The sequence below is a fragment of the Nasonia vitripennis genome, chromosome 2 (genome assembly GCF_009193385.2).
Source record: "Nasonia vitripennis strain AsymCx chromosome 2, Nvit_psr_1.1, whole genome shotgun sequence".
Lineage (NCBI taxonomy): Eukaryota > Metazoa > Arthropoda > Insecta > Hymenoptera > Pteromalidae > Nasonia > Nasonia vitripennis.
The window spans coordinates 24,700,582-24,721,490 of NC_045758.1; the positions used below are offsets into that span (position 1 = coordinate 24,700,582).

The 20,909-nt window shown below is 46.1% G+C and overlaps 1 protein-coding gene across 1 annotated transcript in view; it reads right to left on the reverse strand.

The window, feature by feature from the left end:
• LOC100116904 (peroxidasin) overlaps positions 1–20,909 on the reverse strand; it is a 238,883-nt gene that overhangs the window by 159,863 nt on the left and 58,111 nt on the right. The window contains exons 2-4 of the mRNA XM_031924211.2: positions 11,104–11,249; positions 8,227–8,300; positions 7,418–7,564 (exon numbers count right to left, since the gene is read on the reverse strand). Coding sequence (XP_031780071.1) covers positions 7,418–7,564; positions 8,227–8,300; positions 11,104–11,185 — 303 coding nt within the window. The 5' untranslated portion in view covers positions 11,186–11,249. The remainder of the gene's footprint in view (positions 1–7,417; positions 7,565–8,226; positions 8,301–11,103; positions 11,250–20,909) is intronic.

Sequence of the window (20,909 nt, forward strand, 5' to 3'; positions counted from 1 at the left end):
GCGACGATGCATTTCTCAATGGGTGCATCTCTCTGCAGCGCTGCAGCTTTCTCTCAACAGTAGCTCCTCCAGCAGCGCTCGCGTACCATCTCATTCTCCGACTCGATTCCCGGCGCAAGCTTCGCTCCCCTGATCTCGTAAATATGAAACGACTCGGCGTCGCTCATCTTTCGATCCAGCCTTGCATACAGGCGAGCATCGGTACAAATAACGGCAGCTGCCTCGGAACACACAGAGACGCGGAGCCTCGCGTTGCGCGAGTTCTTTGTCGCGCCTGAAAATAACCGTTGCGAATTTTTGAGCCGGTGTGTATCGCGTGAAAATTGCTACCGTTTGTCAGTTCTCGCTCTCTGTATGCCCGTTCCAGACGCGGAGCGTAAGTCGATCGTGAGCTTTTTCGGTCAGCCTACTGTAACGCGCTCCGAAGCCCCGGATATTTTTCGTATTCGATTTCGGTTGCACATGGAAAAACAAACTCGCGAAATGCTCGCAGTGATTCCAAGATTATAGATCTGGCTTCTTTTTATATGCCGAAGATTGAAGCCGATCGATGTTCGAGGCAAATACTTTAATACGATGTCGCGTGTTTCGACGCGAAATGAATCGGTGGCATATTCAACGCTGCGTGTCAAGCGACATAGACTTTGATAAAACTGATAGGTCGGTATCAAAAGCTTCGTTCAAACATGATGCAACGGAAATTTCACCTATATGTGTCACATAATAGAGCGCGAAATTCTCGACGTCCACTGCGCGATTGCAATGTTAACGTGTTTCACATAGGATTTCAGGCCGAAGCGAATGGAAAAAATACGTGTCAAGCTGCGAGAGGGAAAAAAAGCATCGCGCGCGTGCAGTACATTTTTGCGCACACGTGTCATCTGCATACAACGTTTCGACGCGTACAGCCTCTCTTTTTCTCGCGGCAAAGGCTCAAAAATTACATTTCCAAATCGATTCTCCGGGCGCACACACGTTTCTCCGGCGAATTACGAAAGTCGGAAAAACAATTTCCAGAAACCAAACTAGTGGCTGCATGGCTGATCGCGAAAAATCTACAGAGCAGATCTCTCCGCTTGTCACCTTTTCAATTTGCGCGCGTCGGTTCGACGCCGCGTTTTCGACTCGCAAACATACAGCGCGGGACACGCAAGCGCGACCCCGTCGTATAGGGAAAAATCGATAAGTGTCAGCTGTAACTCCCGCGCGATATGCAGTCCCGAAATCCGAAAAATCCAGCTTATAATCCCCCGCCGACGAGAGAAGCGCGCGCGCACTCCCGATCCCACTCGAGAAGAATAAAGGAAAGATTTTTCGAAATTAAACAGGGTCACGGATCTGCCGAGGAAAAGAGGGACGCCTCTTCTTCCCACTCAACGTCTCGTCTATCCACTGGCAAACAAAAGCGCGGAATCCTCTTTGAGTCGGGACGATCCGATCTCTTACCTCTCTTTCTCCCTCTTTCTCTCTCGCTACGCCTGCTCTTGTGCAAGTCATCCCCTCATCTGCTGATCCCACGGGCTCCCGCGGGAATATAAATTTCATAATCTTACAAACTTCGCCGAGATAAAACTCTCGGGACTAATAGGAGGAAGAGTAGAGGGCGTATAATGCCGTTACCCCCAGATGAGGTAGAGAGAGAGTGTTACCGACGTAAGCTTGCTGAAATACAAACTTCTATAGGCGAGCATCTCAGCGCTACGGTTATGGAAACCGGCAGCGTAGGCTGCGTGCACGACGATCAAATGGGATCGATCGGGGCCGCTTCCCTCACCCCCAGCTGGTTACGGCTGATTAATTGATGAGGCCCGGAACAGACGAAAACTTGGGAGCGTTTCGCTGTGGCCAGTTTGCCCAGGGAGATGCGTCGTCTGGAAGGGTAGCCTGCCTTGTAGTAGCGGCTCGCTTGTATTTCGGGGACAGCTAACTTACGAAGGAAGCATTTTAGATGTCGCGGGTAATATTTGGTTGATAGTGTTCGCGTATAGTTATAATATATTTTGTAATTGCTGTTCTCGGCGTAGGTTTTCTCCTTGTGAGACAATACGTGGAGTTTTTCCTACGTCACAGACTTCGGTCTGGACAAATGTGGGAACAGCAAGCGCGCGATTTATGTGTATTTTTTCGGCTGCAGAGAGTGTGAAGGACAACGGACGAATTGTGCCGCGCACGTGAGGCCGCGCTGTTTTCGGGTTCGAGTTATGGCTTTTCTTTGTAGGAAAAATACGTAGGCTCGAATCCGAATCTCGAGTATGCGCATCTGGAAAGCATAGCATCGGCTCGAGTGTGCGCCCGCGCTGTTGAGCCGAGCTGTGCGGCGCGGATGTTGGGCTCGGGGTTTATGGCGGGTCGGATTAACGTGGGCGGCGGGGACAGCTTAGACAATGAGTACTGTGTTTTACAGTTTTGTATGTATAAGTGTGGAGAGGGGAATTTTGGGGAATTCCCAGTTTTTGTAAACGATCGGCGGCTAGCGGTGGTGTCGAGCGTCGATCGTCTAGGAGGGCGGCTGCGGTGGAGTCAGTCGAGAGCTGAACTCCGAGCAGTGCGCTTCGCAATTTTTTTATTTTTCTATTTGTGTTCAAATTATTCATCCTTCCTCACAAATTGCGCGAGAATACTCTCGTGCGAGTATTAACAGAGAGAGAGAGAGAGAGAGAGAGAGAGAGAGAGAGAGAGAGAGAGAGAGAGAGAGGCGCGAGTACGCTGTATACGTACTGTACGCACCAGGGCTTAAGAACACTTGAGAATTCTCTTTATGCGTAGCATACGCGCGATGAGAAGCTGTATGCCGCGGTGTTTAACCTATTTTTCCTGCTAAGATAGAGGGAGAATAGATTTTTGAGATGCGAGAGCAATTAGGAAAGAAGTGACGTTGGGAGACGGTTACGAGCGTTCGTATGAATGAGGGGAGAAAAATTTTAATTGCACGTAGAAGGGCAGAATTATCTGCGAGTGTTCGGTGTATTCATTAAAAATAAGTTAATGAGGAGAACGCGCGTTGAATAAAAAACTGATTTATGTAAATTTTTAGTTCTGATTCTCGATTGCGTCGTCTGTCTGGTTGCTTCGAGTGAACTATTTAATTCGATTAACTGAGTCTACACATAAAAGTAGTAACAGAATTTCTCCTCAGCAGGAATATTCATACTTGTACACGGTAATTACCGCGAGGACTGAATGCATTAAGCTCCGCGCCGCCACGGCTCGAGACAGACGCAAAATGAGCGACTTCTGGATAACGGTGCCATCGGCATCGTCTGGAAACTTATAATTAGTTAACATAATAATTAGTCGAGGAAAAAAATAAAATCAGACAAGCAAAAGCCGAGCGGTCGAGAAAAGGGAGAACGTCGTCCCTTGGCGACGAGGACGACGACGACGCAAATTGGCTGGAGAACAATGATGAGCCGGCAGATCCAAGTCACTCAACGGGAGCCTGTCGATAACGTTAATGAGTCGTTCAACGCGGCTGCACAACGGCTTTCCAATAGGCGAAGCTGACGCAAGTTTGCAGGCATATGCCAGGCACGAGACACATCGAGATTCGCTCACGCGTGTATAGATCGAGTCTAATCGCGCGCGTGGGCCAACGACCTACCTCCCGTCATAGCTTTTCCTCACAGTCACCGGCTGAAGAGAGCTCGGCTACTTGAAATTAACTCCGACGACTTAATCGAGTTGTCGAACTCGGGCGCGCGCGCCAGAGGAATCTCGAAAATTTTATACAAGAGAGCGGCAGAGAACAGAATCGAGTCGGGTCGAGAGGATGACGCGGCAAAAACTCGCGCGTGCACTGGAATTTGGCTGAGATTGAATTTTCACCGCGAGGGTTTTGGATATTTTCCGATTTCTTTTTTTCGTGCGTCGATGTTCACGTTCCATATATGCAGGTAAAACATGATATAGTTGCAAAAGCTGAGTTGTCAGAGTCGAAGCAAAATCAAGCATTCAAGTAGAATAGCCCGTCGTACGGTCAGGCATAATACAGAATAGAATAGAATAGAATAAGTTTTATTTTTCGTGATTGAAAAAATAAAATATACATAATATCGCAGTTAATAATATACATAGTATCGCAGTTTGTACTGTCCAATTGGCATTCAATAGCTGATTATCACAGCTATTGAATGCCAATTGGACAAGATAGTACTGCTGCAAAGTATGCCCTTCTTTCCTAACAAATAGATCCAAGAAAAAGCATAGCATTCCAAGTAGTGTACGATTAACAACAATAAACAAGTTTTATCGGATATTTACCACCAAGCGAGCGTTCCCAACAAAGTAACAACGCTCACTTCAGATGCTCGATTAAGATCGTATGGTAACACCTTTAAGGGGCTGTCGGAGGAGCAGCCAAAAAGTGTCGCTGCGGTCAGGTAGCCAAATCCCAATTGAACAACAAATACAACAAAACCGCGTACTTAAGAAAAAAAATCGCTCTTCACCGCCTTTCCTTTTTTCCGAAAGTAAAAGTAACTCGTGCAAAACATAGTATTAAGTGCATATTTTCGACGTAGTATTGGAATTACGGTATGACCTACCAAGGCATGGTGATATGTAAATTCAAGATGGCCGCTTGTTTGGCTGCTCTGTTGCTGAAACGTAATTCCAATACTACGTCGAAAATATGCACTTAATACTATGTTTTGCACGAGTTACTTTTACTTTCGGAAAAAAGGAAGGGCGGTGAAGAGCGTTTTTTTTTCTTAAGTACATAAATTGTTGGCCACGGCACCTAAGCGCTTACTCGGCTTTAATCCACGAGTATAACGCTCATGCGCCATAGCGGCAGCTCGACGCGCGCGATTTCAAAGGCTCCCATTCCGGCGAGGCGCGAAAAGCGCCGGCTATAATGACGAAACATGAAGCGAGGCCGCTGCGAGTGTAACAATCACCGCGTCAATCGGCCGTCGTCGGCGCGCGTTTCAATTCGCGCCCGAAGCCGCGTACATGCGCGGGATAGCGCGCATAAAATCGTCGCTATTGTATATAGCTATATACGGGCGAGCCCTCGCGCGCACATATGCGGGATGTATAATCTAGCGAACGTACACATATAGCTCTACATACGCGCCACATCGGATACGCGAGCGTGAAGCAGATTGAATGTGCAGGGCGGCGCTTTTTGAATGATGATTCGCTCGAGCACACGCTATTTGCATTGCAAGCTTTTGCGCGTCCGCGAAAAAAGCTTTTTTATGTCCTCCCATCCCGCTCTGCTGCGGGATATTTCAGGCGAAAACTGGGTTATTTAATTTCACTGCTATTTTGCGGATTAGCGCGGATTTTCAATTCGCGCGAAGTGACGAGCTGCCCGCGGCGGATGGGTTTTGAAAAACACGTTTACTCGGATCGGTTATGTTATATAAAAATACACCACGTATAACAAGATGTGTTATCGGCGAAAATGTATGATCAGTTGTTTTGAAAAAACGAGTTTGGAAAAACTATGTCCAGAGTAGTGCGTATTACTAATAAAACTAGAGTTTTGCTATTTATTCGTTTATTATCGCGAAAGCTTCATCAAATATCTGTTTGAAAAAGCAATTAATGAATGATATAACATCGTTACACACTACTTCATATGCGAATCCGGTTGTCGGAAATATAATCATTGAAAATACTTGAATTTATTACGCCAATCAAGCAACTAATAAGCAGGATCAATTGATTGATTACACAATGCGCGATTACGCAATCTTATAATTAGTTACGTCATTTAATATTGATAGTGGCATATCCCCTATACTATATTCGCAACGCGGAAAAAAATGACAATTACCATTTAGCGAAATACGAGTGTGCATCGAACGAGTGATAGGTAGAATTAAAAGAAGCCAACGTTCTGGCGCTCGGTTATTTACGACTACGCGTTGCTTATATAGCGATTTCGTGGCGAAGCGACTTCATCGGTAAAACGGCAGACAACGAAGGAGCTCGGAAGAGAAAAGAATAAAAAGCCAAGATCGCACGGCACATGCGGGGAGAGGGAAAGGAGAATTTTGTCGGGCGGGCGAGTGCGCGGCGGTAGTACACGAGAAAAGCTTTTAGATCGAAGGAAAAACAAAGCTGCACGCCTCGGCGCTGACAAAAGAGCAGTCGACGCGGCAGCCCAGAAAAGGGGTCACTGCGCTTCCTTCTCTCTCTTTCTCTTATCGGCGTATACACACACGCACACACACATACTGCGAGACATATAAATAAAAAAGTCATCCGCTCGGCGACGTATTATTAATTACGGTGCAACCCTTTTTGTCGCGGGAATTCAGCCTGGCGAGCGAACGCTTCACCCAGAGCTTTCCGATACTTGTTCCGTTAAATGTGGAACGATTCTCTGGAAGATGAATCGATGGGGTCGGCTTGAAAAAGTTTGATTGCACTCCGAAAAAGTATCGAGCTTCGGGGTTTCGAGCGGATTCTACGAACCGTAAAGTTGAACTATGATGTAGTCCATGGAATAAACCTGCGTATCATTTTCAGAATATGGAATAGAATTGAATTACAAGCACAACGGGGGGAGTAGCGCGTTGCATAGAGATCCGCGAATTGGTGATTTTACGATTTTCGAAGTCCTATATCACGCCGTTTGCAGTCTCGAGGTCTAATAAACATTTAAATCCAAAGGACAAAGAATGCACAAATCAACTGCGCACTGCCGATGCATTAACAGTTAAATAAAAACGTATTTTTCCCAATTTCGAACAATTAATAAATCCATTAACCGCTAACATGTCCTTCTCTCAGTACGCGCAGAATAATAATTGAAGTTCCAAGAAATCGTGTCATTTTCAACAATGTAATATACGGATCATGGATATTTTATCATATTGATTCATTGTTATATTTCTCGCAGAATTATATTATAAGCAGAGCGTGTGTATATTTACTTACAGCGTCGATTGTTTTAATTAAACTTGTTCTGTTAATCCAAGTATAACGTCAAATGATCAGAACAGTTTAATTATATGCGAGAAATTATATTTTATTTGCAACCGTTTACACAGACGCCACGGATATTTCATCCTGTTGGGAGGGCAGTTTGTTGTTAAGCATACAATTATAGCCCGGTTATTATATAATACAATGACATGTTATGAAAATGGATATATACATATATATATATATATATATATATATATATATATATATATATATATATATATATATATATCATGGAGGGTAGACAAAAAAGAAAAAATTTCTATAAAAGTAAAAGCTTACGTGAGGCATCCGCTATCTTGAGGGAATTGTTCGCGAATCTTTTCACGACAAATGACCTTTTTAGGCCGCATTTTATAAATCTGAGCCACTCAAATTCATTTAAAAGCAGCCATTGTTTAACGGCACACAACCAAGGTCAACAATCACTTGAGAAAAAAAAAGCAAAATAGAACATACAGTACTGAAGACTCACCGTACGCTGCTGAAGGTTTTGCACTCGACAGTGAAGGTAAACCTGAGCCCCGAGTTGCACAGTTATGTTGCTGTCGGGATCCTCGAAGAAAGGCCTCGGCTCGGGCGTCGATCCAGTTTCCGTGGCGTAGCTCTCCTCCTCATAGACCTGCAAGAGGAGCCACTTTTCAGCGCGATAGTAGCGCAACCTGCTAGCCTCTTGCCCCCTCCTTAAAGCTCGCGAGCAAACACGAGCCTTTCTCGGCGGTGTTTGTGGGCAACATGTTGTTCGAGCGAATTTTCCGTCGAATTATTTCGAAGTTTTCACGGTTCTCCGGTAGCATGACTGCGCTAATTAGCTTGTCGCGCACAGCGAACGCGAATGGCGTGATTTGAAAAAAAAGTCATCGCGCGTACACTGCGCCAAATTACCGAAATACGCGTGGAGTTTACGCAGCATATTATTTGAATAACGCTCTTCGGTCAACCGATCCGTTAATTCAAACGGAATAAATGAATGCCCGTATTTACACGTTGCAAGTGCAGTTTTTCGTCGACTCCGAGCCTCCACGCGCGATGACCGCTCGATGCTAATATCGGGGGCAATAATGCCGTAACCAAGCAGCTCATCCGAACCGCGAAATTATTCCACGAATCCCGCGTCACTCGAGCCCGAGCACGATCGCATTTTCCCTGGGCTTCCGCGTACAACGCTAGCCGGATTTCCGAAAATCCATGCGGGCACGTGGCGGCGCAGGCGACTTCATTACGCTCTCTCGTCTACTCTCGATGCGCGTTTTAGAAAATAAATTGCCGCTTTAAATCACTCACCTCGGTGAAAGGGGAGCTCAGCTCGTGCCAAAAGGACCTGGGCAGATTTTCCAGTCCAGGAAATGGCTTGCCACCTGCAATGCAAGCAGAATTTTCAGAAAGCCAATCTCTCCCCCTCTTTTTCTCTGCCCCGTGACGGGACAGATTTTTTCGTCGAGTCAACAGCGGAAACGGGCCGAGGGGGGAAGAAACTTTTTTCAGCGTTCGAGTGGCTTATAAACAGAGCTGTCAATGGCGTTCGTTCATCGCGGAGAAAACAGACTCTTCCGCGGATTATTTACGCGGGAAACGCAGCCCGATACGTTATTACAGGCGGAGAGACAGTTGGCAATAGGACGGGAAAGCAATGAGGATATGGCTCAGGAGCTGGCGCATGTAGGTGACGACTCCCATCCGATCATCAATCCCAGTTGAACATATAGACGCGGCTCTGCGTGTATACACACGCTTGAACGCACGCCTGCTCACGTCTATATATATATATATATATATATATATATATATATAAGCGCGTCTAGTCGAACACGCATAAACGAAGATTTCGCTCGCTGTATACGAACCCCGTGTGTATATTGATATGGTGTATCCAAGCCGATGCTTTAATGAATTTCGGATGCGTATAAGGTAAAATGCCCAATACTTGGACAAAATGAAAATTTAGACCTATACTTGCACACTCGAATATTTGCTATTGTGATAAAATAAAAAACGTAACCTCAAAAACTAAACTGGATCAGCATTGTAAACATCATTACTAATACTACACTAATGATCTGGATAACATTTGAACGAAACTCAATTGTCAAGGATGATTTGAAAGACTTCTCTCGAGTCCCATAAAAGAAATTTTTTGTCCAACTTTACCGAAAACGCAATTTCCATAAGGCAGTAGTTGGACACGTTTAATTACAACGGTTTTTTTAAAAAGAAAGTTAATTGTGTCGGCTAAACGTTGGTGTTAAAGGATTTTGATACTTCGCAATTTATCCGTGCGGAATAAATGAGCTTCTAAAATTTCCTCAAAATCTATCCATGTATTGGGCATTTTACCTTACAGGGTATTCGAGAAATAAATTGTGAACATCTTCGAATGTTATCGCAGTGTGCGGGAGATCGAAGCCAGCAGCTGCCGAGGGAGGCGTATCGAAGTTCCTCCCTACACTCGTAAACAATTCCTTATCGATCCTCGCCCCGGTGGAAAATCTATCGAGCGCTTTATGCATCCGAAAACGAAGCCGCGTCGAGTTACACTGCACCGCCTGCATTCTCGAGTAACGTCTTAACGTCCGCGCCGAAATCATGGTCCGCCCGTCTTCGCAATTCCATCCAGTCCGATCAGAGCGTCAACGTATAGATATATACATGAAGCCTCTCTTGGAGAACAGCTCGAATCCGAGACGAGCGCAAGCATAACACCGAAAGACGATTTCGAATCGGAAAAGCAAACGCTTCGAGCTACTGCATATATATATATATATATATATATATATATATATATATATATAGATACGCCGTCTATATGCGTTTCTGTCGAGCATCAGTTGTATACATGTATAGCGAGCGGAGTTGCTGCAGCTGCCGGCGCTTATCGGCAAGCGGCAGCCTGAACCGATGCGCCTCTCCTTCTCTCTTCGGAAGAGAGAGGCGTCTGCTGCTGCTCTCCAGTATTACTTAGATAAGGCAAGGTACGACCTACAGGTATATACTTTGAAAGATTTGGAATTTCGGAGATTTTTTCGAGCAGGGCTTGTCTTGCGAGCACCGCTTTCGCGACTATTTAAAGTTTTAACACGATGTATTCGCAGCTAATTGAGTATAAAAAACGTTTCGAAGGATCGTTTGAACAGCGAAAAGCATGTGCGCGCAGCTCCGATTGAAAAATGCGACGACAATGTTTGACGAGCAAACAAGTGTGCAGCACTGTATCGCGTACAACGCCGAGATCGCGTGACATTAAACACAGTCGAGTGTATTAACGAGATAAAAGATAAAAGCCCCGTACAAGTGATCGAGTGCGTCAGAGGCAGAAAAAGCATCGCACGTTACAAAGCGCCTAGTTGAAATCACGCCGAAAGCGTACTCGGCGACTGAATTTCTCAACATTATCAACGAAAACGGGGCCACAGCTCGACGCGTGTATTTGCACCGACAGCCTCCGGTAATTCAGACCCGCGTCTCACTGGTGCGCGCTCCGTGCTCCGTACGGACGGATGATCAGCTGCGAATTAGGCGAAAATTACTACTCTCTCTCTCTCTCTCTCTCTCTCTCTCCTCTCTCTCTCTCTCTCTCCGACCCTCTGACGAGCACACCGCTGAACGCGACGCGAATTAAAGTATCGCGAAGCTATTGCAGCGAGCGGATCCTGGCGTGTGTTTCGCAATTACGCAACTTATTCGGCTGAGCCGAGTGAACGAGTTCAACTAAAAGAGGCATATTTCACTCCACCTCGCGCGAGGGTGTGTCGTAGAAGAAAAGCGTTCGCGCGGATTTTAAAATTGCGAAAAACTTTGTCGAACGGTAAAATTTTATGAATCGGAAGAGAAGTGTAAACCGAATGACCGAGTCAGAGGCAGTGGAAAGTGATAATGAAAGTTTTAATAAAGCCAAGTGCCACTCTAACGGCGCGCGGCCGATCGGATTGAAAAAATTCCGTCGATGAAGATTAACTGAGTAACGGCGAACTTTTCTGTGAGAAACGCGCCTGTTTCAGAAAACGTGTTTCTCGCAATCAAGAAACATAAGCGCTTTCTTCGTTATAGTTTTCCATCTGCGATTAAAAAGGGATTGTGAAAAAGCGTTTCAACGCTGCGAACGATAAGATAATCGATAATGTTAAAAATAAAAATTTCAAAACGGCTTAAAAGTCGATTACTGACCTGAGGAGATTATGGCTTTCGATAATCCGATAAAGTGCATCAAAAGAACGGCCAACATGGCCGTGAGTCTCTTCAACATCATATCCAGTGTTCAACTCATTTCCGTTCTTGAAAGCGCCTCTTGCACGAGCAACGTTATCCTGCAACTGAAAAATAATGGGAATTTTAATTTCCATTGAAGCTCATCTTTTTTTATACATATTAGAATTTTTATTATCATGGTGTACGTATCACTGGAATATGCCATTACGTTTCTTCGAATTACATTCGGAATTAATAACGACCGACGAAGCAATTGAATAATCATAAAAGAAGCCTTTCCTCTTCTACTATATCCTACTCCAATTCTCGTCGATAGTTCTCTCTGGACTTATTCGCTAATATGCACACAGCCGCCCACCGCGAACGAGTCACGTAGAACAGAGACTATAGCCTCTGCACACATGCACACGCCGCGAGGAACAGAGGCACAGGAAGGTATATAGAAGAGCAATCCGGCGCCCAAGAGAAACCGAGTACATACAGAGAGGGAGAGGGAGAGCCGCTAGAATTGCCTTTGAAGTCCAGCAGGAATCAGCGGCTCTCTCTCCGAATTTATTGAACTGTTTGACAGGGTGGCGAGCAGAGTCCGGTTAATGATTCAAAGTGAGTTAAATCCGCTCGGCCCACTGTATGTGGGACAAATCCATATCATTTGCCTAATTGCAAAATGTCGAAGGCCAAGCTCGTACGACCCTTATATACTCGTAACGGCTGTTTGTACGGTAGGTCTCTTTGTAACTCGGTACGCCTATGCCCACATCGTTCAGCAGTGGAAAAGTTACGGCTTAAATAAAGCGAGGCTCTGACAAGGGATTACGAAAATTTACGCAATAGCTTTCTGTGTGATTTTAACTTCTACTAATGAAGTCGCTTTTAAAAGCTCGCCCTGCAAAGCTACGGCTGCGCTGCAGTAGCACAAGGCGCGATTGAACGATTTAATCGAAATCGGTATAATTGCTACAAATTATAAGTATGTACATCACAGGGACCGCTCCTATTGGTTGATTAGCTTTGCTCAAGCTTTTGTTTGATTTTTATTTTCGGAGAATCGTATCGCGTATTACGCGAAATTAACAGAATTACGGCGTTCTGTCAAGTGTCAATTATTATACCACTAATCGGATCAATACAGAAAGTTATTTTAAAAAAGGGGAATCGAGTTTTGCCAATGAATAATTACACTGAGAATAGCAGCATTTTTCAAGTTAGCAGTACAACTTCTCCTTAAACAGAGCCTAACGTTAAACCATATCGGAATACATTCAGACCGTGGAAAATTCAAAAGTCGATACATATTCACTTTCAAAATCCCTGGACACAAAACCAATATTGCATTCAATCTGCATTCCGCCGTAGTCAGAAATCCAGCGGCGGCACATATATCAGGGAATATATATGGGAAGCGCAAGTATAGTCACGGATAGAGAGCCGATCAGCCTAGCAGCTCCAATTCAAACAGCTACGATCCTTGCTCAGGCTACGGCTCGAGTGTGATTAGGTTTGACTATACATGCGGAAACGACGTAGCGTCCAGAGAGGAACTTGTTATTTCTGTAAATTTTCAGGCGCGACCGTAAAAAGCCGAACAACGGCTGGATAAAAAAGATATAAAAAAGAGTTCGAAACAAATTTGCTTAACGAAGACTTTGCTGCTGAAGCTCGCTCGAGAGAGATGCCGCAGCCGCGATAGACGCAAAGTTTTGATGAGTTAAGCGCGCTGAAAGTCTTCGCGAAATGAGAGGTAAAAGATTGCTTTTATGAAAATTGAGCTAAGCCTCGCTGCTTGCTTATTATACCCAAAAAGGGAATAAAAAAAAAGTATAACCGTTAGTACGTATTAAACGACGATCCATCTTCACATGGTTCGAAGAACGATATTACAGCGTTGCTGGCGAATCGAAAAATTAACTCCCCGGCTCCATCGAGGTTAATAACTCTCGCAGCGCGAGCGAGCGTTCTTCCTCGGACGCGGATGATTAATAAGATTTTTTCGGGCTCGGAAAATCCAGCGGGAACTTCTTTCTCGCGGTGAATTTTCTCTCCGCGTCTTTCAGCAACGGTTTAAGTAGATAAAGCCAGAGATGTGTAAGCCAGCGCAACGCGCCCGCGGCCGGCTGGATATGGGTCGGTCGGCTGGGTTATACGAGGAAATACGAGCGGACGAAAGACAGGAGAAAACGCTATCCTGTAACGTGGGCTGCAGCCGTCCCGCCGTTTATCTCTTCCGCCGCCGGCAAAAGTTTCGAATTATTTCGCTTGTCTTCCGCAGGTGCTACTCTTGGTAACAAGTTGCGTCAGTTCGCGTACGTGTTTCCCTAGCTGCGTTCGGCGCTTTATATCTATATCTCTCGCTGCCTCTCTCTGCCCTGTTCGCCACGCGCACGCGCGCATCTCTGCGGCCGAGCTTTTTTGCCGATGCTTTTTCGCGCGCAGGACTCTCAAATATTTCAGCGGCCCCGATGCTGTGTCAGAGTTTGCGGTCAGGGCGAGTTTCGTTTTTTGATTTGTTGTCGATCCTTAGAATTCCCTCGTTTGGAAAACTGCGCCGCATGTTCGCGATATTTCAGAAGGATTGAAGTGCAATTCGAGCTAGTGTGTACACAGCTTTTCATATGCAGAGGAACGTGAAAGCTGCGATTTCGAAAAATCACAACTCGCGGAGAATCAGCGCTGCGGACATTCAAACGGCGTTTAAGAAGTGAAAAGAGGCAGTTACGGCCGGCGAAAACACGGCTGCTCCTATACTGCGCTCTGACACGAAAAAAAAGCGGATCGAGAGATGGCGGCAGCTAAACGCGCACGCAGGGGAAAAAGCGCGCGAAAAAAGGGAAGCAAGGTACAGACGAGCTCCCTCCCGCGAGAAAGACAGAGCTGAAACGTCGTTCAAACGTCGATCCAATCGGTTCCAATTACATGGGGAATCCGCTTTCGCAGCTACCTGCTGACGTTAAGCTCGTGACAAGTGCAGATTGACAGGCGAGAGCCGAGCACGACACGAGCTTGCGCGAAGCCGGGCAGGAAAGGAGCACCGAAAGAGATCGATTTTTTGCAGCAAAGAATCATTTTGGCCAGTGCTAGCGCGCGGCCATGATTTTTCAGGTTAACCCGCGGGGAAGAGGAAATTAGCGCTAACGATCGGACACGGCCGCTCGCGTAATCGTTCCGGAAACTTAAGAGCGGAAAATTCTACCGAGGATTTTCCAGACTGGCTTGATGTTTGGCTTGGCGTTAAGCTTCGAATGGCCTATGCGCTTTTTTTTCGACTCGAATTAAAAAGATTAAAGTATTTCAAACTCTTTTATACATTCTAAAAGTATAGGATATCATATCGTTATTAAATAATACTAGTTGGAGTCTCTTTACTTCTAATGTATACCAAACCCCGTCGAGCTGTTCAATTAAGATTTCTATAAGAGGCCACTGCAGTGCCGCTGCAGCTTGAAATATTAAACAGTAGTTCGCGTCATAATCGCTGGAGACTAAGCTTCTTGTTTCTTTGTTTGTAGCGGTGCCGAGCAAAGTTCTAGCATTAGCGCAGTAGTTTTGTTCCATTCAGCCATAATGCAAATGAAGTTAGTCTCGAGACTGTCGGCAAGTTTCTTGTTTACGCACTACACCTAATCCTTTATTGCGAGTAATTGAACAATCAGTCGTCGCGGCGCAGCTATTATGCAAGGTTCTATTAGCTGACGCTCCAAACACGTCATCATCATCATCACAGTATATTTGATTTCGCTCGCGGATCGCAATTAAAAGACCCTCGCGCGTCGAGTCGTTACACAGCATTCATCCGCGATTCCCTTGAAAACTTACAAATCGATCACAGCACGCTCGAGACTACTACACCTCGCGCCTTCTCACTCGGAGAAAGAAGACGCGGCGCTTTAAAACGGCTTCCACGGCTTTCCCGCGCGCGCGCGCGAAAAAAGGAGGCCGAAGGAGGAGTCTCGCAGCGTCGGTAATAGCATTCCTTTGCATCACAAAAAGAGCGCCTTCTAATGCACAGCAGCAGCAGCGGCAGCAGCAGTAGTGGAAGTAGTAGTAGTAGACGTCGTCAGGCCTTTCAAAGCAGCCGCGCGAAACAAGGTCGAAGTTTTTCACTTTCACAATTGAATCGCGCGCTCGCTCTCGACTCTCGTCTCTTTCTCCGAGGTGCTCGCTCGCGCGCCATCAAAACTTTAAATAAAAATGCATCCACTTTCCTTTCGAAAGAAACTGGCGCGAGAGAGAGCGCCCGCGCACCACCTCGAGAAAGTCGTCGCAGCCGAACGAAATAAAACGAAACGACCTGCAGCCCGACGAAATTTTCAGTAAACGCCCTTCCCCCCACCACCTCCCCCCTTCTCGCGCAAGGATCCACTTATCGCGTCGAGCGCAGTGCCCCGCTGAACGAATTTCGTATCCGCCCTGTACCGTATTCGCGAGTGTGTATGTGTAGCCATGCCTCTCAGTATGGGTATACATTCTGCGGGTGTGGAGCGCTTCAGGCGAACCAAGTCGCTGGAATGTAGCCGATTACACCGGCAGTTGGCGGTCCTCGTGCGGTAGTGCGTGCACATAGGCGCGCGCAAAGGGGGGAGGGGGAAATTGAATTTTAAGGAGCTAATTGATGCCACGAGTGGCCCAACTATCGAGGCGAACGAGCGCGCGAGCGCGAGGTGAAACCGCACGCGAGCCCGACTAATTATGCAGGCTTCCGCAGCTGCATGTCGCGGGTAGGCTGAATTTCGGAGCGGCTTTCGCGTTTTCGAGCCGACGCCGGAATTTCGAAGGCTTACGTGCAAAAGCGAAAAATAGAACGAAATCGTGAAGATGTTTTTTTTTTACTCAAACGAGACCAGATCGTCAATTACCGTCCGACGAAAAGCGAGCAATCAATAAAGCTATACGAGCAAACTATAACGCTGACTGACGGAATCAGCGGATGATTTATCAACCATGACAACGCACACTCGAAAGCTCTCTCGTCAAAGTAAAGGGAATGAAGCAAGAAGAGACAAAGGAAGTTACATTAAAGCCAGATGTCTACGCGGCGCTGCAAAAAAGAGCGTGTGCCAGTAAATGTATATATATGTATAAAGGAGCGCAGAAAAAGCCAGTGGAAAAGGGAAGCGGTAGCTGACTCCGCGCGCTATAGGTCACGGAAATAAACAAGGCAGATAGAGCAAGAGCTAGGAACAGCAGCGCGCCAGTAGAGCGACAAAGGCCAGGAGAAAACGAGAACCAGAGCCCCATCTTTTGTCAGGATGAACAAGGGGCCTTCGACGCTCGTTAATCCCGACAAAACGTCCCGTTCGAACGTATCTATATAGACATACGCGCGTCTACTATATACGGCCGCTGGCAGAAAAGCGACATTTTTTCCAAGAATTGCCGCCGATATAGACCTGCTGCTGCGCGTAGCATCGCGTCGGTTGAGCCAGTATGTACGTATACAGCAGACTGTGCTCAAAGCAAATACTTTTTGCCGGATCGCGTTCACTTCGCGGGCGCGTTATGTTCCGGAGCCCTTTTTTCCACCAGCGCGGATACCCGATATTCCAGCTGTACAGCTCTATCTATAAGCCCTTGATCTAATATTTGCTGGAGATCGAAAATTGTTGGGGCAGTTCCGACTGGTGGAGCTGGTGGTTGAAATCATGCGCGCAGATGTTGTGCACTTAATCGATGTTGGTAATTGAGCTATAGGTATACGAGTAATCCAGAAACGATATATTCGAATCCTATTATCTGTAGGAGTCTAGATTGCGGCTCAAACATTACAAACGGATAGCGTCGCAATTGGCCTATCAAAGGCTCGTTGAACCACAAACGCTGCGCAATTATTAGCGGAATAATCGAAACCAAGGAACGCATGTATAAAAGCGTCTCAAACGTACGTATGCTCGAACCATTGTTATATACTCTCTGCGATAAGCTATGCATCGCTTGCCGCAGTTGTTATACACTGACTGCGGGATCGTTTACTTGCTCGAGTTGATCAAATTAGCCTCTTGATTATCCGGTTCACCAGATGTATACTTATGTGTATACGGAGTTATACCCCCGGCGTTAGTATCGAATTACCACAAACCCTTTCGGCAAAGGTCGACTAAGTATAAACAGACTTGAAATCAATCGCGTACTTTTTATGTTGAAAGAATTGCATTAAATATTTAAAGATGGCGATACAAATTCGCGTCAGTTTATTATTCAAATTGCTATTGTAGTTATATAGATGTCATTGTATAATGAAAGGGCTTATTGAATCAGAATCTTAATAACGTTTCATTCGGTTTTATCAGCTTGTCGTGAGCATGCAGGACTCATCAACATCGCAAATGTCCAGCGATTCAATATATAAACGGACTAATTTTAAAACTTTTAAAATTTTAAAGCTGCTGGGCATCGAAAATTACAGATTCCGCCCAAAGTAGGTCAACCCCGTGTAATTCCCATGCCTTATATATCGGCTGGAACGACTTACCTTCAGAGGATCGACCCGGAAGCATATTTTAAAGATTTTGAAAGCTACACAATTAAATAGCACAAGTTAACGAAATCTTTCCTCTACGACGATCAACCTAATTCGACCTAACCTCTCATTTTGTTACCATAAACATTTGGATAACTGTATGAATTGGCGTCAATTTTCGCTCACTAAGTGTTTCGTTTATCGCATAGTTAGAATAATCCTCCTTCGTTTGCTCTTATACAACTGTTAACTCTTTTAAGCGGACCAAGCGAATGTGCAGCAGCAGCACACATTCATATAACATCGCTAACGAGGAGATTGCGTATTTATCGGTAATGACCCCTTCCTTTGAATTTGTCAAATAATCTGTATAATCGTACACGTTATATTGCACCGAATATTCCTATGAAAAGACTCTTTGAACGCGGATCTTTCTAAGCAAATAATCACGAGGTGAAAAATCTGCGCTTCAACACCGCAGCAATACTCTAGTGCTTTAAAGCGAATTCAATATTAGCAAGCATAGCCACCGACATTACACCGCAGAGCTCGAAACTCAAATCATCTATCAAACGCTCAACAGGGTGTAACCCGCAAGCCGCGAACAGCAACCGGCTGCATCCTCGTCAGCCCCAACATACATCGAGCGGCCAAAAACATCGTGTAACCCCGCGCTCGATCGGTACAAATTCAAATTCGAATTCGCGGGAAATTCACGGGGCTACAAGCCGCGAAAACAAAGCCGGCGACATCGCGCGCAGATATTAGCTAATCCAAGGCTGCGGGGCTGCACTAGATACTATAGCTTATACAGCGCTTCGACTGCACAGGAGGATAGTATAGCCAATAAAGCCCCCCGCAGAACACGACCGCCCAACGAGCTGCGCGACACACACTTTATGGTCAGGTACGACACGCGCGAGTCCCGCGGATAACTACAACCGGCCCCCCAGCAGTTGTATTACGCAAACACAGGCTACACTTGTAGCCCCGGTAAATTAGTCCTTCAGTCGCTATCTGCCTGGTGGTGATCCTCCCCTGTAAGCTGACGGACAAAAAGTATCTCAATCGCTCAAGCCTGCTTTTATATCCACTGTTTTTGCTTTCGCGAAGGGTTTGAAGCGTATGACACGGGTGTTGGCATTGAGCAGAGCAGTGCTTTTACACGATGAAATCAGCATGTAATAATCTGACTAGTGCATCAGCTCACAATCATAGTTTTTTCTGAAAGCAGTGTTTCAAAACCAGGTTTCACGTCCGAAATCCTCCCAGCGCTTGCGAAAGTAGGATAAATCCAACTCATTAAAAAAGAGACGTTATTTCCGAAATGGAAAATGTGTGCAGGTCTCGTTATAAAAGTGTATTCGCGGAAGTTTTTACATGCCCGTCAGAGGAAGTCTTCAAAGAGCAATTTTTTCGCGGTGAATAGACGTGTTTTTTCTCGAAAGTGTACGTCATCGTTTGAACCTTTAATATCGCACCACTGATATCCCCCTTTCCACATGCGTATGCGCGAAAGTTGCAAAAGGACGTAACACGGGTCACTTTGACGTCTGCTTATCTTATGCATCATAGCGTGCAGGATTTTGAAAGCGTTTCAAAAAAGATACCGTGTGTATGTACGAGCGAGTTTACTTTATCCGGCGAGAGCATATTATACACACGGGATCCCTGGGGAAATTCGGCACAGGATGGTTAAAATCGTAGCGAGGTAGACCACCTCCACCTATCTATTCCCCTCTTCCTTAACATCCTCTTAATCCTCTCTTTATATACTCATCTCTTGCGCATCGATTTTGCTTCTGCCAACCATGGACAAAGTGTGCAAATATGAAACAGGTTCCATATAATCTTGTGAGCGTCTTGCTCGACTTGAAAACAGAAGAGTAAACTGAAATAAAGTCAATCAAACCAGTGCGAGTACAATGGCCAAAGTGCATCGCCGACCGTACAGATAAGTATATAATGCTGCCGTTGAAAACATCTGCTAAAACAAAGGTCCCTTAAAATCCATTTCAAATATACAAGAAGACAAAGGCCAGAAAAGCCCGCGACCCCATTCGAAAACATCACCGCGACTCCGTGCTGTCGAACGCCATTAGCACCGAGCACAATCGGATCCCCGGAAAAATTCCATCGCGCACAAAATCTCCTCTCAAGGCCACGTCGCCCACCAGCACAGCTCTCGAGCCCAAGCCAAGGGTTAGCAGACCGCGGAGCAAGCTTGAGAGCTGCGAGCTATCCAACGCGGCTGGCTCCCGCTTAAACTTCGCGATCGAGCCATAAATCCGGTCCACCCACTCAGATATGACCGTCTGCTGCTATCCTCTTTCTCTCTCGCTCTCGCCTCGCACACACACACAGGGCGATGCACAAGGAGCGCACGGCTAGTAGTGCGTTCGCGGTTCGTTTCCCGCACGCGATAAATCGCCGATCTCGGAATAAAGGCGTCGGTCCGGCAGGCTTAAATCTTACCCCCTTCTCCCCTCCCCCTCTTCTGTTCTTCCTTTCGAGCATTCGTCTTCGCTCGTTCTTTTGGCTCGCCGCGAGGAGTGCGGGGCTGCAGCGAAATGCACTAATTTATTATTAGCGCGCGTGCGCGAGCATTGTGCACTACTGCGTCTTTTATTTATCCCATGACTTCGACTCGGGCGCTGAATTTTCGCGCGAGCATGAGTGAAAACTGCCGTCGTTAATTTTCAACTATCGTTCGAGCGCGAACGCGGCAATTTCCGGGAGAGAAAATCAGTGCCAGAGGCGATGTTCACTCCTCTTCTCTCTCCGACTTGTTTTTTTTACGCGCACATACAAGGATCTACGCACGGGAATGTTTATCGCGCGCAAATCCCCTGGAATATATCGCGCGTCGTTCATCATGTTTACTATACGCGTCAAAAATAATGCTCTCTATATCCCGGTCGGGCTAAAGCGGCTCTTTCGCGTCGGATCCGTGTATACGCGTCTATGCACATATAGATAGAAGCGCGCGCGAGCGAGCAGAAGAAAAAGTCTGAATATAAGCGAGGAGCGAAGCCGGCATCGGGATTACTCGCCCGCACAGCCCCTCGTTCGTTCTCTTTTTGGCGCCAAAGTTCAATAGCGCGCGTTGCAAATTCTATTTTCCTCGGAATCACTTCGTGCTCTCGGTATTTTCCTTTCCGGAAAAATTCGGCGGGCTTCGTTTCGCGGCGATTCTGATGCCGATGAATTTCGGGACCGTGTATAGCCGCTTGCCGTTATTCAGAGTAGACTCTGCTGCTTGCGGCCTTGAGGCTGGTTTTTGGTGAGATTCTTTATAACTCGAAGCTTT